This window comes from Petaurus breviceps, unplaced genomic scaffold (genome assembly GCF_028583685.1).
Source record: "Petaurus breviceps papuanus isolate PSGF00001 unplaced genomic scaffold, PetGlider_PUasm1.0 185, whole genome shotgun sequence".
NCBI lineage: Eukaryota > Metazoa > Chordata > Mammalia > Diprotodontia > Petauridae > Petaurus > Petaurus breviceps.
This window is the reverse complement of record NW_027185797.1, coordinates 694130-712193: the sequence shown is the minus strand read 5'-3', so window position 1 is coordinate 712193 and position 18064 is coordinate 694130. Positions and strand designations below refer to the sequence as shown.

The 18064-nt window shown below is 40.9% G+C and overlaps 2 protein-coding genes across 2 annotated transcripts in view; both read right to left on the bottom strand.

Moving 5' to 3' along the window:
• CCK (cholecystokinin) overlaps nucleotides 1–13198 on the bottom strand; it is a 282043-nt gene extending 268845 nt beyond the window's left edge. Inside the window, exon 1 of the mRNA XM_069088308.1 lies at nucleotides 13195–13198. The gene's annotated coding sequence lies outside the window, so the exon portion shown is untranslated. The remainder of the gene's footprint in view (nucleotides 1–13194) is intronic.
• On the bottom strand, nucleotides 9956–14071 carry EIF1B (eukaryotic translation initiation factor 1B). Its single transcript, XM_069088309.1, has 4 exons — nucleotides 13804–14071; nucleotides 12804–12967; nucleotides 12238–12339; nucleotides 9956–11650 (listed from the first exon to the last, which is right to left on the bottom strand). Exons 1-4 carry the CDS (start codon nucleotides 13832–13834, stop codon nucleotides 11606–11608), a joined length of 342 nt encoding a protein of 113 aa, XP_068944410.1. The 5' UTR covers nucleotides 13835–14071; the 3' UTR covers nucleotides 9956–11605.
• Nucleotides 14072–18064: the final 3993 nt, after the last annotated feature.

Genomic DNA, 18064 nt, shown 5'->3' with positions numbered 1-18064 from the left:
TTTCATCTTGTCTCTCTCCTCCCCTCTCCCCATTAGACTGTGAGATCCTTGAAGGCAAGAGCTGTCTTTGTCTCTCTTTGCATCCCCAGTTCTTGGCATAATACCTGACATGTAGTAGGAGCTAAATAAATACTGAATGATTGATTGATTGATTGGTTGATCAGATGTAAAAGAGGTGGATACATACGTGGGACTAGAGGACAGGAGGAAAGTTAAGGCTAGACAAAATTATCTAAGAATTCTATTACAGAGATGATAAATGAAACCATGGGAGCTAATGAAATCACCAAGTGAAATAGAGTATATAGAACAAGGGAAGGCCCAGGCAAAGCATTGGGGGACACCCATAGTTAGTGGCTATGACATGGTTAAAGACACTGCAAAGGCAACATCGAAAGAACATTTTGATATGTAGGAGGAGGATCAGGAGAGAACAGTACCAAGAAAATCTACAGAGAGGATACGGGGCACAAGGGTAATTGACAATTTCAGAAGCTCAAAGGCTCAAAGTCAAGATGGCAGAGCGCTGGGGAAAAGACCACTAGATCTGGCAAGCAAGCGATCGTTAGTAACTTCGGAGAAAGGGTTTTTAGTTGAATGGTGAGGCTCGAAGTCAGACTACAGAGGATGAGGTAGAGGTATAGGCCCTCATTGTACACGGGCTTCTCAAAGAATTGAGTCACAAAAGGAAGGAGAGAGATATAGAGTAATCGTTACCTGGGAGGAGGATGGATGGCTCAAGTGAAGGGTTTTGGAGGATGGATAGACATAGATGTGTTTATAGGCAGTAGAGAAGTAGTCAATAGAGAAAACAATTGAAGATTAATGTGAAAAAGTAGAGATAATAGAGGGAACAAGAGATGGACAAGATCAGATGGGATAGGATCACTTATGCATGTAGAGGAGTCTGCCTTGGCAAAGAGAAAGGCCACCATCTTAAGTGTAACAGGTATAGGAGAAGTAGTGCCAGAAGGCACCTGAGTGATGTGAAATAAAGAACAAGGAAGAAGGGAGAACTCTCTGTAAATGGCTTCAATTTTTTCAGGGAAACATGAGACGAGGTTGTGAGTTGGAAAAGGAGTAGGGAAAGAGAAGCTGTCAATAGCTTGATTAAGGATAAGAAGGTTTGGAAGAGCTACTGTGGTCAGAGAGTAAATTGATCAGAGATGTGTATGAGAATTGCCTTGCTGCAATGAGAGCCCAGCCAAGATGATGTTACACAAACTTCTCATGGATCCAGGTGCATGCTTTTGTGATTTTCTCTTGCTTTGCTCAGAGTGCATGAGTAGGAGACCAGGCAATGAATGGTAGGAGTGATCCACAAATAAGGTTAGGAAGGGTAAAATATTCTACAGGATAATGGGGCAAGATATTTGAGAGAATAAGTCATCATATAACTGAACTGGTTCACCAGTGGGTCAAGATGGAGAAGAGAGATGGCAAGCCAACAGCGATGACCTGGGAAAGAATGAAGGACTTGAGGGATTGGTGGTCACGGTGAAGTTAAGAATAGAGTTTGGAGTTGCAAGGCAGAGAGAGAGGTGGAATGACAAGAGACTGTGGTCAGATAAAAGAATCTCAACATTTGTGAACAGGGATGCATGCCCTTTGTGAGTGATGCAAGATAAAGGGTGTGACTATCTCTATTCAGCTACATCTGTAAAATGAGGGGGCTGGACCAGATGGCCCCATATCTATCTCTGTGTCTGTGACTTCATGATCTAGGGGCCCAACTGCCTACAGGACTGAGGGCTGAGTTGTGTGCAGTGTTGCTGCATAATGCATGCACGCTCAGATTATTTTAGCAGCTGTGGGAGGCAGGAGCAACTGGAGACAGAGAGATCAGTTAATTTTGTGAATGCACATCATGTATGGGGAAAGCTCATCAATACTTCAAGAATGGGTCTTTTGATGGGTGTGAGTATTCCTTCCACTAATGCAGATGGCTTCACCTTTGTATGTGGTCTCAGTTCCTACTAGATACGTGGTCTTTGAAAGTTGCCATGACCAAAAAATTTCTAACGCTTTCTGGACAGTCTAAGGATGAGACAGACAAAAGATCTGGTATCTGAAGCTGCTCCAGTCTGGGAGAACCTCCCAGAGCCTGCACTTCACTGACATAGGTGGCAAGGACTCCCACCCCCTGCCGAAGGATCCAAGTGGGATTGTCATGGAGGCTACATGAGGAAACGTGGTAGAAAAGTATAGAGTGTACAAATCGCAGAGGAACTTTGAAACATTTGGACTCCTTTATAGGGACAGATGATTTAACTTGGTCTCTACAGATGCAGCTGAAAACCAGTTGAACAGAGAATGAAAGAAGAAAGGAAGGAAGGAGAGAAGGAAGAAAGAGAAGAAGGGAAGAAGGAAAAGAGGGTGGGAGGGAGAAAGAAAGGGAGGAAAGAAGGGAGGGAAGAAGGGAAGAAAAAGCATTTCTAAAGCATTTGGGATACAAATAGAAAAACTAATCCAGGCCCTGCCCATAAGAATCAACTATTGTAATGGGAAAGATAACAATATAAGGAAGCAATGACCATGGAGGGTTATTTTGGTTGAAAAAGTTAGAGGGTTAGTGAGCACTAGGGAGTAGATTAAATGATACTTTCCAGGAGTAAATGGTTCCAGAACTGGGAAAGGGTTGGGGATGGGGGACTTGGAAAAACTCTCCTATCAGGCCACAGAAGAAAGGGCAAGTCCTCAGGATATGGTTTCTGGACCAGGTGATCAGGCATTTAGGGAGTAAAGAATGTTTGGGGCTCAGTTGAAGATAACACACATAGGAGATGATAACTAGGAAGAATTATTTTGGTTTGGAAAGAGACAAACGGAATGGCATTCTAGAACAGTAACATACAGTTAACTGAAAGCCATTGTTGACCCGTAGATGTTCTTGGCCACTAATAGCTTGGAAAGAACACTTACCATGAGGTAAGACCACTGGTGTGCTAGAGACAGCTTCTATTGGTTCCTGTGGAATTTTCGATGTGAGTCTGTTGGCAAATACTACGGATCAGGGCTTGATTTATTGATTGTTGAGACTTTTAAAAGTGATAGGGAAAATGTTAAAACTGCAGATTAAACTTTAAAATGTGTCATATATCCATTTCTTCCCCCAAAGAGCTGGTTGTTAAACATTTACCGGCATACCTCCTAAGATCCTTTTCATGTAAAATATTCCAAAACAACCAAATGTAGTATTTTTATTCTTTCTCCCCTTACACAGTCACAGAAATTATGCATGTAAAGACATAGTAACCATGAAAAAGAAATAACAGAAATGCTTTTGCATTAAAAAAAAGTACACTCTGCTTTTGCCTCTAAGTCAGGGAAATACTAAAATGTGGTTTGATTCACTCTGTGATAGAAGATCGTATCTACGCAGCATCTCTCTTCTAGGCATTGGTCCAGCTAGAATTGGATACTGATGGCCTCTTTTAGGATTTTTAAAAATTTATTTACTTTTATTCTAAACACACACACAAGCAAACACAACATGAACATTAACAAGAATGTTCATATATAGAAGAAAAGAAAAAGAGGATTGTAATGATTATTAATAACCAATGATGTGGGGAGATCCAGAGTTCTCTGCCTTTTTCTAAAGTCCTCATTTCATGGCTCAGTCTCTGAAGGACAGAACTGATAATAATACAGGATTAACATTCTCCTCAGTCCAGATATTGCTGCCCCACACAACCCTTCAAGGAATTTAATCTAAGGTAAAACTCCCAGCCCACTGTGCTTGTGTGGGGAGATGTAAATCCTTAGAGGATGAGGGTGATTTGCAAGGATATGCACCTCCCCTAGCCCCTTATTGGGTCCACCTCTCATTACAATATTTGTTCTCTCATTAATTATGAACCAATCAGAGTTGATTGCCACCCTCAGGAACACTCATTCTTCCAAGGACATATAAATTGTGAGCCCACCATCATGACTGTCTTTGGTCCAAGAGAGATGGTCAAATGGCAATTCCTTATATTAATAAAATGCTAGCATTCTTAATAAAATGATTAATTACCCAGAAACTGTCTTTTGAACTTTTTAAACACCACAGAACTGCAAATATCTATTATATATTGCATGTTTTGTTTTAAAAATACAATAATAAATTAAACCTTAGTTTTCAAATCTGTCCTGCTTGTCTGTGTTTCTTTCTGTCCTTTTTGTTACCTGCATTTTTTTTTTCCTTCTGGTACAGATGCAGTATAATGTACTTCTCATTAAATGACTTAATTGGCTTCTCCAAAACTACAAACCCACCCTCCCACCCCCACCAATCCAAACAGGAACAAGATGACTTTGAACCCAAATAAGGATCTTGGACAGCTCAGGTCACAGCATGATGGGTAGACTCTTTCATGAAAGCCTGACCTTACCAGATCTACACAGGTTTGATATATTAAAAGATAATTGCCACAAAACTGCCATGCATAATTCAATCTTCAAAAGAGGACTGTCTCTATGTGGCATTCAAATAGTCTTCCTACAGCCTGAAATAAATGACTTATTACAGTGATAATATGCTGATAGTAACTCATTATCGAAGTTAGTAATCAATTAATGGGACCAAAAAAAAATGTTGAAATGATTCCAAACAGTCCAGGAATAGGCACAGGCCCTGGGCATGGTGAGCACTTAATGCTTGCAGAGTTAAATTTGTTTTCATTTTGAGTCAAAATAAAGCTAGAACTCCACTTCCAAAATAAAGTTGATATGATTTTTTTTTTCAGGAGTTGAGGAGTCAGGATTCATTCCAAGGGGCCCCATGCAAAACTTTGCCTCAACCTCTGGTTTCCAGGTGATTAAGGGCACTTATTTGGGCGGCATTGAAAACACAGGTGTTTCAGTGAGAAAAAAAAAACAAACAAATAAGAAAATTAGGAGTATATTATCCTATTATGCATGATAATAACTTCTGGATATATCATTGTAATAATAAACTAGGATCAATGTTGTATTAGTGAAAGAATAATGAATTACTCTGTCTTACGTATTAATTCCACAAATATAAAAATCTATAATTATATAATATCAGGGCTTCATTCCATTCAGAATAGAATGCCCACTTAATATGGAATTCATTATTTCTCCCTACGTTGATGCCAGCTGGTAGTAGTAATCATCCTACAAGACTGCTTTTTATCTTTGTAGCAGCCCTCCCCCCTGCCCCCCATAAAAAATTACCAGTTGAGGATGAAGTCCCAGCCCATCAGTTTGCTTTTCAATGCATCCCATATTCTGGCCCTAAGTACTTAACAATAAACCTTTAATCACCCAATTTATACACTATTAACCAATTCACATCCTCTGTTCCACCCAGGCTTGTTTCTTCATTGTCCTTAAAATATACCATGCTCCTCATTGGAATACTCATGTCTTCTCTCTTTGCTTCTGCCAATGCCAATCCCATTTCTCCTTTTATTCATGCAAACATTCCTGAGTGCCTAGAACATGCATGTGTTGTTCCAGGGGCTGGCAGAGATACAGAGATAAATAGAAATAGGATGCAGTCCATTAAGGAGCTAATACTCTAGTGGCGGAGATGGCATATAGTCAGATAAATATAATATTGAAATATGCTAAGTACCTCATTCAATGAAATGAACACTGAAAGCCTACCACACACAAGGAGCTGTGCTGGGCACAAAGGACAAAGGACAGTCTCTGCCTCCATGGTGCTTACCATTGAGTGGGGGTGTGGTAGGATATATTAAATATAAAAACGAATACAAAAAGCATTTATTAAATGCCTACTATTGCATCAAGCACCACGTAAAGAGCAGGGATACACATACAAAAGCAAAAGCCTGTGCCCTCAAGGTGTTTTACACACACACACACACACACATAAACACCCACGTGTATACATACATACATATATAATTTTAATTCTGAACTTAAGGAACATCAAAGAAAATGGACATTTTCATATATATACATATATATATAGTAGAACAGAAAGAGGATTGTGCAAGAAACTTCAAATCTCTATTATTAATACCTTGATTTTCTTTTTTGCTTTTTTTTAAGGGAGAAGGCAGGGCAATTGGGGTTAAGTGACTTGCCCAAGGTCACACGGCTAGTTAAGTGTCAAGTGTCTGAGGCCTGATTTGAACTCAGGTCCTCCTGACTCAAGGGCTGGTGCTCTATTCACTTTGATTTTCTTTTAAAGTATATAAGTTCAAACTGTAGCTTTCAAGACTGTTTTTGCTTCTCTCCACTTCTTTCTGGCCTTTCTTCTATTTTTCTGTTGTTTTTTTTTTTAAACAAGAACATTGAAAGACCTTTTTATCTTCATTTTTTTTTTTTTTGCTACCTTACCCCTTCTCAGAAGATTGGGACTGGTGGTCCTGAGAGAGCATCATGACAGTTTTCCTTTAAGGGAGACTGTGGCTTATAAAACATACTCATGGAAAAATACTGACAACATTTTTTAAAGATTGGTACAGCTGTGTCTCCCAAATAATATTTTATCTACCACCAGCTTGTTTTCCTCCCTGCAAACAAATCCCCCAAACAATATTTTGTCCTGACCCAATATGCAATTCAGCCAGTTCAGGAAGGCCAAAATTATAGCATCAGAATCCCACCCTCTGAAAGGCACTTTGAAGCCTCCCCTCCCCTCTGGAGCATCCTTCCTTTCTGCTGAATGGAACCTTGTCTCTGTGTTCCCCAGTGCAGGGTTACCCTTATGTAAGTTATATTCTATGTTGGTGTGTTAAATGTTGAGTTAAATATTGGTCCTCTCTTTCTCCCCTTCCCCATTGCTTGCAATAAAGATTGGCACTGAACTCCCATTGTTTTACATGTCAGCACCCAAACTCATTAAGGGGTTGTTTTCCCCAACAGCTGTGGCTGGCCCACCAGTACCTTTCCTTCCACATAAACTGGGTGCCTGAACAAAGGCTTAATCTATTGATACTGCTAGCCCAGCTGGATAGAGTAAGGGTCAATGGGAGAAAGCAGCATCCTCCAAGGAAGTACTCCTTAGGCCAGAGGACTGTCATAAAACAGGTCTATTTCCCTCTTTCATCCTCCCTTCCACACTGGAAAAAGAAAGTACAAGAAAAAAACAAAAACCTTGTAACAAATATTCAGTCAAGCAAAAAAACAAAGATTCCCTCATTGGCTGTCTGAAAACATGTCTTATTACACATCAAGACATGGACTATCCATCAAAGAAGTGATGTTTCATCATAGTTGATCATTGCATTGATCAGTGCCCAAATTTTTCAACCTTGTTTTTATTGTGTACATCGTTCAAGATGACAATCAGGAAGACTACAAATAATGAGGTGTCCAGGAAGGGATATATTATGGAAAGTTACAAGATGGTGAATGAGTACTAATGAAGGCTGTAGAATGACATCCCTTCTCAATAGAAATGATGTTGATTTGATTATGCCTTCAGAACTCGAAAGTGGGGTGTGATCGGTGTGGTGGGACACAGAGAGCTTTTCAGAGAAGACAGTATAAAGTACAGAAAAATAACTCTAGGAAAATTTGAGGGGGGTAGTCACTTTGAGCTATTGGGATTGGGTAATCTTTCATGGAGGTAGCTGCTGTGGAGAGGGCACATTCCAGGTAAGGCAATTGGTCGGAGGAGTCCGGTGGAGGAAGAGTTGATCAATTTGACTGGATTGGAGTGACTCATCCAGGGTCACACAGCTAATAAACGTCTGAGCTGGAACTCAACTCAGGTCTTCCGGACTGCAAGTCTGGCAATTTATTCACTACAGTACTGGGCTGTATCCATTGCTGAGTGGATGGAATACTCTGAGATTCTAGATTCCAGAAGAGAGATCACTACATTGCTTTGCCTCCTGCTCTGAGTTGTTCTGCTGTAGCCTCTTTAAGAAGTATGACAGTACTTTTCAATGCTGTTCAGATCTCATCAATAAAACAATATACGGGGGAACACAATTATTGGATAGGTTCCTTAATCTGATTTTGTAGCCACCAACATCATTTTGCAGGGGGAACCAAAGTGTATTCTTGAATATCTGCATTACCAATATCTCACATAGTCACTTGGCACTGATTCACTTTACCACAATCTATCATAATTTAAAGTTTACATCTGGGTGTTTCACATACATGCACTTGAATTGGTGAAGATAAAACTTCAAAGAAATGTCAGAAATACTACAGCCGTAATAGAAGCTCATTAGGTCTCTCAGTGATCCGTCCACCCTCTCCCCCCCTCCTTATCCAAGAAGTCACTTAATGGTTGACTAATAGGTACTTAAATTCAAATAAGCCCAAAGGCAGGAGACTTGCAAACCGGGTTTAAGAAGCAATGACACCATATAGCTGCCTAAAAAAAAAAAATTGGTGAATTTTATCCAACAATCTCCATATGGTTCTTCCAGTTAGTTGGTGCAACAAAATACCAGAAAAAAATGATATAACCAGCACTGCCTGGCACATAGTACTTAACGTTTGCCTACTTAAATCAAAACATAGCTTTCCAGCCCTTCAAGATGACTGGCTTCTACATTAACGTAATTTACATCCTAAAGCCAGGTCAAGTTCTTTGAATTAGCAGTGCTCTTAGATGTAATTCTATTCACATAAGTGTATCACTACCTTAAGAATTTAGGGCCCATGTAGTCAGAATGACCAACAGGATGTGAATTACCATTCTAGAGCATTTAAGTATGCGTTTTAAATTTGTGCAAAAATTGCATGGGTTGTCCAAAATTTACATGCTTAATATAAAACTACTTATACCTTAATACTAGTGCTTGACATAACAGATTTAAATAGAATGTGGAGGTTCTTTATACTTTGGGGCCCTGCTTCATTTGTGAGAACATCATTACCTGAAGATGTAGGGTGGCAAGAAGGGAGAGCTGTGGAATGGGGTCAAGATTTTCTAGAGGGAAGAAATTTGTGGAGCAGGTTTAGGGGATTTGTATATACACATCAGACAAACTGCTTGAGGTACCAGGCAGTACCTCAAGGACCTTAAAAGTCTTTTACCACCTACTTCATGACAATCCCCTATATTGGCCACCAAGTGGTGGTATTGACCTAGGAAAGCACAGATGTGTAAAGGTTGGGAGACCAGGGAAGCAATGGGCTGTGGGAGTACCTCTACATTTATCTGCAAGTTGGCCTTTTGTAATTATGGACCTAAGAACTCAAGTAGGATTATCCAAGGATCTAGGAATTGGTAAGAGTTTGCTCAAGGAAAAGCAAGAACTGATGAATAAAGCCTCACTTGACAGCCAGGTGAAGAGTCTCCTCTTCATTAATCTGCCACTGGCTAGTACTTCATCCTTTGGTACCAACGTTAGCTGAGTATTTCACATTTGACTAGATTTTTTTTTTTCACTTTACTTCCTCAGTTTCTCTTTAAACTTATTAATTCAATGAACCCAATCTACTCAGTCATCATTTATGACAAACTAGTGCAAGTAAAAGTTTGATCTTTTTATATATAATAAACACCAAAGTTATATTTTTTCAAGTTATCAAATTTTGAATTCTATGTAATTATTTTTGTGTCTATTTACCAATTCTTACTCCCTTTAGGGAATCTAGTAGTTAAATCAGAGACCTTAATTTATTCCTTTAGGTATTCCCTTCCCTCCCACTCTCCCAAGCCCAAGTTGAAGATGACACTTCTGTGAACCAAAACTCAATTACTATTATTACTTTCTTCTAGGTGTTCAGAGCATTAGGGGAACTAATTTGGTAGAAGAAAACTTGGGCCTTGGAGTCTGCTTATGACCTAGCACTTATAAAAACCTGGATGGCAAATCATTTGTGTTGACTGAATCTTCACTTATAAAAGCAACCAACATCATACTAAGTCTTTACATCAAATTTAAAATTTGGAACTTGGGCCTATGTGACTCTTGCTTGTGAGAATGAGTTTTGTTCTAATCAAAACACTCCAAATACCTGAAACAACAAACCAAAGCAGAAACCAGATCTAGTCATCTGAATAAAGAAAAATCTGTTTTCATTCCAAACAAGTCTTCGTGGAAACCATTTCTATAGAATGACAAAGGTGCAAAAAAGGGAGTCCTCAAATATAGCTCAAAGATCACTAATGTGTATTATGGTATACATGAAAATAAATACAACTCTTGAGTTATTTAAAATGGACATATCACATTTATATGGCACAATACCAGACTGTTGATTCCACAGATTAGTATTTTCAAGAGATCTTTAACTACATTGCAAATTCCAAACTCAACTAGTGAATAGTTAAGTCTTATTTCTAATATTTTATTCCATTAACAAAAACCAAAAAAGCTCCCCCCCCCCTTATAAAAATCATGGGTGAACATAATGAATTCATGAAGGAGGCAAGTATATTTATCGAGTATTATGGACATAGGTTCAGCTGGCACACAATGTGATATAATATACATTTCACAAAACCTTCTATTAAACCAAAATTGACTCACTGTATTAATTTTGATGAATATTTATCAGGTACCTACTATGTATGTTCACACCACTATGGAGAATACAAAAGCAAGGTCCCTGTCCTCAGAGTTTATTATTTAGTATCTTATACACTTGGGTCCAGTTCTTTTGGCTATCCTGCTTAAATACTGTGCAACTACATTAATAATTTGCTTGACAAAACCATAGGGCTATTATGTCTCCATTACAATTTAATAACTAGGTAGAGAGGACGTGCATTTCTAGGCATTGTAGCACAAATCCCCCATCACTTCATCCCAATTCAACACACTTTTCAATTTATCTCATTGTTCAATTGATTCTTTCCTCCTTTTCCTTATTTTTCAGAATAGACTACCAGAATAAGGAAAGGAAGATTCTTGGCTTATTTTTTAAGGCATGAGCCATAAAACATACAAAAGCAAAGATTCATTCCAAGATGATACTAATTTTCATATGACAGTAGCACAATTCTGGTGACAACTTTTAATTAACAAGGAATTGAATTGTGGCACTGATGATAGATACAGTTCAGTTATATACTACACATACTTATTCCAAGGATTTTATAGTCAGTAAACAAAGAATAGTCATGGAATGTGCCATTATGTTTATTAAGGGGAAATTAGCTTGAGATTGTATAAAATGCTCCTTTTTCCTTCAGTGCTCAGCTGATTAGCTTCCAATGTCACACAATAAAGTTTAACTATTCTTGGAAAGAACTACTTGCTGAAGGAGGAATCCATTTATTTGAGAAAGTTTATATTTAAAAAAAAGTGCTTGTAACTTGGGTCGTTTAAACTTGGGAGCATAACTGCTCACAAAAGTGTTAATAAGCTTTTTTATTGTTAAGCTGCAACATACATGGTTTAACACAACAAAAACATTTTAAATCAAGTGAAAAGTAAAACTGAACAATAAACACTCAAAACAAAATATTTTCCATTGGAAATGTGTTAGGATGAATAAAGAGCTTAGTTACCATCTTACTGCAATTTTCTTATGTGTTACTAACCTACAGACATGTTTTCTGTAATCATGCAGATGTGAATGGAACTTTGAATGATTAAATAAAAGAAAAGTCCGTTTACTGCAGAGACTCATTTCACAAGGCAGCCAATTTGGCTTAGAGAACAAAACTATTCAAGAAATACTCCATGTGTTTTTGCTCATTTTAGAAACCATGAACCTTAAGCTGCTCCTCCTTGACAATGCCAACCTGCAAAACAAAACACAATTTAGCAAAGCTGTTTTCAGGAATAAATTGCCCTTCCCTAAAAATAGTCAATATAAATTTAAGAGGTATGAAAAGGATTATCATTTAGTTATGACATTTGGTTTGAAAAATATTGTTATCTATGGAGAAAATTCCTTTTATTTTTGACACCAAAATATTATTTTCAGAGTCTAAATGTGTGTTTATTGCATTTAATTTAAATTTAGGAACAAAAGAACCATATTCAATCAGGGAATCAAATTTCTGGTACTAAAATGTTCTGAAAAATTATAATGAAATATCTGTAGAGTAATCATTACAAAATTCATACACTTCAATTGAGAATAGGACCTCCAGACATTTCTGTAAAGAACAACGATGTTAGGCTAGGCCATTAAGCTAGGCCATTTTAATGATGAATTGGACAGTCTATTCTTCTGCCCCTATATATACATACCATATTACAACTACTCAGTAAAGCTGACTTACTTGGTGTGCTATCACTTTTAGGAAGGTAACTGACTGTTAATATATAAATAAAACTTTAGAAGAACTCTAAACACTGCTTTATTTTGTCTGCAGTCACTTACCTCCAGGAGGAACTGGCAAATGTTCTTTCTCTGGTCACCTTGAAGCTGGATAACCTCACCGTATTCAGGATGTTCAATCACAGTACCATTACAAGCAAATTTCTGGAAAAATTTATCCATATCATGACAAATGAGTCACAAAGCAATTACTTCTTTTAGTATCACTAAATGAAAAAAATTCCACCACAATAACAAAATATTTTAGCTCTGCATTAAATGAAGGCTGAAAAATGGTAGTTTATAAATGCTGGCAAACTAATTCAAAAGTTAATTGAAACAAAACCTTTGATCACATTAAAAACTAAAGGATTAATTTCCACATAAATCCAATTAAGGAGTTTTTTTTTTTTTAACTTTTCAAACTGAGATAAAAGGCAGCAACTGAATATTTTTATGTTGATTTTAACTCATGTCCACCTTGCTGGAAATTGGGAATTATACCAACACTTCACTTATTCAAATTTGAGAGTAAACTATTGTACACAATTTACGTTCTGAGCACAAAGCTACAGTCCAGTTATTTGGCTTGTTTGTATTTCCCTTTCTGTTCAATCTATTATCTGTACCTTTTTGAAAGCTTTCACAAGTTTCTTTTTGTCATAATCATCCGCAATTCCCTGAACAGTAGTCAGCGTCTTTCTGCCGTTTCGTTGTTGGATTCTTATATGAATGTAATCCTCAGTCCCTGCCGGGAGTAAGTCGTCACCCTTAGTTGCATCAGCAAAGGGGTCTGCGGACACAAAACCAAAGCACAGAAAACAGTTACCACCAGAGGAGGGGCCGGGGCCGTTTTTGCCCCGAGGCCCGGCATCACCTTTAAGGGACACAGACCGGGGAGCCCAAGGCTGAGCCCCCTTCTCTCGGTGGGGGAACCTGCCCGCTGTGCCCCGAGGGAGGCGGCGGCTGCTGACATATTAGAGACAGAATCACCTGGGGCAGACACGATTCCCCCCCCCCCCCCATGTACGGTAGCCCCGTAATCAGGCGCCCGGTGCAGACGCGTCCGGACCGAACCGGGTTCACCACCCCCCATCCCCCCAGGCCCGCAGCGACTTCACCGAACCAAACGGGCCAGAAGGGCCTCGGGTCCGAGGTCTCAGCACGGAGAGGAAGCCCCGGCTGCTGGGCTCGAAGAGGGCTTTGGGGGTCACTCCCCTCCCCGCAGGGGGTCCGGGGCTCTCACGCAGGACCCCGAGGAAATCCTGCCCAAGGTCACACAGGGGCCAAGGGCCCGGCCAAGTTTGGAACCCAGAGCCCCGGCACCGGGGAGGGGGGCGGGGGGACTCGAGGGACCGGAGCGAGGTGCGGTTGGTGGGGGAGGGGGCAGCCGGAGGAGGGGGCGGGGGTAACTGACAGGGGAACGGGGCTCCGGAGAGTCGCCGGCGGGCCGGGGCTGGAGCGGGGGTCCGGGCCGGGGGCCGCTCGCCGTCGGCCATTTTCTGGGCGCAGACAAAAGCCCGGGGCGCCGCGGGGGTGAGGGGACGAGCGGCCCCGCTGGGCCGGGGTAACGGGAAGTGGGGGCCCGGGGCCCGGCGGGCGGCCTCGGGGCTCCGAGCCGCTACTTACCGAAAGATTGGAGGTTCTGGATAGTGGACATGCGATATTAGTGAGAGGCCGCTGAGGGGATAAAATGCCTGCGGGGCGCGCCCGGGAGGACCCTGTGTCAGGAGGCTGTGGGGGCGAAGGGCAGATAAATAAAGGAGGGGAGGCAGCGGGAGCGGGGAGCGAAGCGGAGGCGGGCGGAGGGAGGCGGCGGAGCGGCGGTGGCGGCAGAGGCACGAAGCGAAGGAGACGTGAAGTAGGAGGCGGCGCTGCGGCTTCTCCCACAAAATGGCCGAACGCGACTATTTAGGCACGCTCTCCGCCCATCCCACGTGACTGTCACCGCGCGACGTCTCTTAGGACTTGTAGTTTTCTTCTGGTGGGATGCGCGGAGAGGCGCGGGGCAGCGGACCACAAATCCCGGCAGGCATTGCGTCCCTGTGCCCTCCCCCGCTCCCCGCCCCCGCCCACCCTTGGGCCCCTCGGGGATGCTTGCAAAGTTGCTTCTAGCTCCTTACTGGAAGAGTTCGTTTGGAGGAGGGCGAGACCCCACCCCCTCCCATACCCTCCTACTCCCACCCACTCCCTCCCACCCCCTCCCACCTCCTCCCACGCAGACGGGGCTAGGGCTTTGGGTCGTAGATTTTAGGGCTTCAGAGAATCTCAAGTCATTGTACAGAAAAGGAAACCGAGGCAGTAGGCAGTGAAGTGACTTATCCAAAGTCATGCAGATCGTGGGAAAGTTGATGTTCAAACTCTGGGCCTCAGACTAACCCTTCTCACATTAATTCAGCAATTCAATTCGTTAACATGTATTATTAAGCACCTAGTGTGTGCCCGGCATTGCGCTAAGCACGTCATCACTCAGCCCATCAGCCATGATGATTAGGTGCTTACTAGGTGCCAAGGACCGAGCTAAGCCCTGAGGATGCAAAGAAAGGCCTTAGAATTAGAAAGAATTAGAATCCTCTTCCTTCTGGAATCCCCTGAGAGCGCGTCTGTGTTACTTTGTATCACTCTTATCTGTGGAGAGGTGTATTTTCCCTCCTCCTACGGATTAGAAACACCTGCGGGGTCAGGTCTGGCTTGCCGAGGGTCACATAGCTAGGAAGTGTGTGAGGTCACATTTGAACTCAAGAAGATGAGTCTTGCTGACTCCAGGCCTGGCGCTGTATCTATTTTGATACCTAGCTGCCAACAATAATTTCGGGTGCTGAAGGGGTCTCCAGTGGAAAAAGTTTAAGAAGTCCCCAGATGACCTCAAAGTCATGACCTTCCAAGTCATGAGGTGACTCATATGGCATTTTCCAGGTACAAAGTGCTTTCACAGGTGTGATCTCCTTTGATTCTCACAAGCTTAAGGAGCTCACCATTCGGATGTCAGCCTGCTGAGGTTACGGATAAAGAATGAGAGACTTTTTAAAGTGGGTTAAAACATCTACTCAAGGCCAGGCAGATGGTCAGGGTTGTAACCAGGGCTTGAACTAAAGACTTCTAGTCCAGTGCTCTTTCCCCCTTTTTTGTAGATTGAGATGCTGGTGAATGTTGAGTAAGTTCACAATAAAAAAGTACTCCCTCCCCCTTTTTACCTCTCTTTTTTTGTGTTGTCTTCCCCATTAGGATGTAATCTCCTAGAGGTCAGGGACTTTCTTGAGTGTATGTCTATCCCCCCTGTTTAGCATTGTGCCTGGCACTTGATAAGGCTTAATAGCTTCTTAATCTCTGTAGCTCAATGTGTGTGTGTGTGTGTCTGTCTGTCTGTCTTTCTGTCTGTGTCTTGGGTATATACATATACAAAAACATACACACTTATACCCGTACATATAAATACATACATATTACAATTACATACCTATGTAAATTCCATATACATTTTTATATATGGAGTATCTCAAACTCAGTGCAGTTTTAAGTTATTAAAAGAAATTTTTTAACTAAATTAAAAATTTTTAAACACATGCACGTGTTTGGTAGTTTTATCCATATAGGGCACTTGATAATTCCAAAGCAAATCAGTATCACAGCTATGCTCTTGGGGAGATGCTTGGGATGAATAGGAGAGCATGAATGACTTTCTCATTATCACATAGCCGGCATATGCATCAGTGGCAAGACCTGAAATCAGGTCTTCCTGACTCCAAGATTGGCCCTCTATGCAGGACACCAAGCTGCCTATAGGTGCATAAGTAGATATAGAAGGGGAAAGCGTAAGCCAGAGGTGGCAATCTGTGATAGTGCTGAGGTCTAGATAATTGCAGCTGATCAGGGAGAAAAGTCAGACTTTGGACAATGGAGTGACCGAAGGACAGACAGACCCATGTAGATTTGTGTGTGACAGGGTTATTGCTTTGTAATGTTGCTGCTATGAGGCAAATCCAGAAAAGCTTAAACTATTAAGCTTACGTAAGCAGAAACTCTTGAAGCAAAACACTAGATGGAGGTATGGCCAGTTGATGGAGGATTTTCTTTGTCTATAGGCATATATTTTTGGTCTGTTCTTTCCATTTCCCATAGTAAATGTTCCTGAATAGAAATTCCCTAGTGTGGGTGAAATTTCATCATGGTAAAAATTCACTTGGGCGAAATGTAATAGAATTTTGCAATGATGAGAAAAGTCAGAATGTATTCGCCCTGTTTCATGGAACCTGCTTATAATGGAAAAGTCCAGGAAAGATGCCAAGGTCTTTGGCTATAAAATCCTTTTGCAGTTACCAGATTTACTATCTGCCTTTATGTAAAAAAAGGCCAGTGTTCTGCAGGGCAAGCTGTATGGAGGCAAGAGATGTGATTTATTTCTCCCACCTACTCTTATGTTGAAATCTGGATAGCTATGCACATTCTTTATTTAAAATTTTGGGTTCCCTCCCCCCATTAACAAGCATTTTTTTTCCTTTCCACCCCCCCCCCGCCAATTCAACTGAAATCATAACATTTGCAAAGTCAAGTCAAATAAATTCCCATGTTGGCCATGTCTAAAAATGTACATCTCCTTCTGACTTTTAAATTCATTATTTCTCAGGCAGGAGGTGGGTAATTTGCTCCATCTTTGTCCTTCTGGAAGTATGCTTTGTCATCCATCACATGGATCAGAACATGCATTTTCTCCATTTAAAAAAAAATCATTTTTCTTTAGAAAAGCAGACTGAGCTTGTGGAAAGAAATGATGTCCTTGGAATGGGGAGAGACCCGACTTCAAATCCCTCCTCTGAAGCTAACCAACTTTGTTATCATGGTCGTCACTTAATGTCATAGAGCCTGTTTCCCTCGGGATGTTAATATCTAATGCAAATTTACCAATGTTTGGAGGAGGCTCGATTGAAATAATAGATTAAAGCTTGGTTCAAACTCTTACAACATTATATGTCTATCAGGCATTGTTATAATTCCTTTATAAGTCATTGGTTTGATACAATCATTTAATATAGACTTTTAAAGGCTTTTTGGATTAGACTCATGCTTTCCGTGGTTTAGGTGAAGGGACGTGGACGTCTGTTCTGTACTTTAGTATCTTATTGAATTATCTGAAGCATTGAGAGATTCAGTGACCCTATGGTCAGTCACATAGCCATTAGGTGTCAGAGACGAGACTTGAACCCACGTCTTTCTGGCTCTCAGGCCAACCTCCTATCCATTACATCATGCTGCTTTGATACAGAATGCTCCCTTTAAAAATAGGTTGCCTTAATCCCACAGTCCCTTAAGTGGGATGTAATTCTAAATGGAGCGTGATGAAATAAACCATAGAAAGTATGCCTTGGGATTTTGGATGTTAGAGTATAATAGAGCTACATTAAGAATATTTATGGAATATGCTGTGAATATGTTACTGATGAAACAGTTATTTATATGGTAAAAAGTAAGAAAATAATAACCCTCACTGCCATCCCAGTACTGGCTGTATGTCCTGTTTCTCAATATAATTGTGGAGCACTCCAGCAGAGGGGTGCATCTGCCAGAATTTCTTCCGTAAAGCCTTGTTACAACTGGCTCTATTTAAAATAGTGATTTTTAAATGGCAGTACTTTGCCCGTGCAGTTTTTTTAGGTTGGCGATGTCCGGTCAGTAAACTGATCTTACCTTTGGAGAGGAGAGGGAGAAGACTCCCTTGGTATTCCTCCTGGATCCTTCACCTGAACTCTCAAGTTTCTACAGAATGAACCAATTCCTTGGAGTCAGAATCTTCTTTGACCACTAGCGTATGCATCTTTCATGTTGCTGTAAAACTGTCTGGGAGCTCTTCTGGAGGAGTGAAAAAAGTGGGTGATGTACTGTTTCCTGTTCTGTG

Excerpts from the sequence above, each read along its gene's own strand:
- EIF1B (XM_069088309.1), bottom strand. The coding sequence starts at position 13,834 with ATGTCCACTATCCAGAACCTCCAATCTTTCG. Across the intron at positions 12,340-12,803 it reads TTGTGAAAGCTTTCAAAAAG|AAATTTGCTTGTAATGGTAC; the intron begins GTACAGATAATA and ends AAATTTTTCCAG. Across the intron at positions 11,651-12,237 it reads TTTGCCAGTTCCTCCTGGAG|GTTGGCATTGTCAAGGAGGA; the intron begins GTAAGTGACTGC and ends TTTGTTTTGCAG.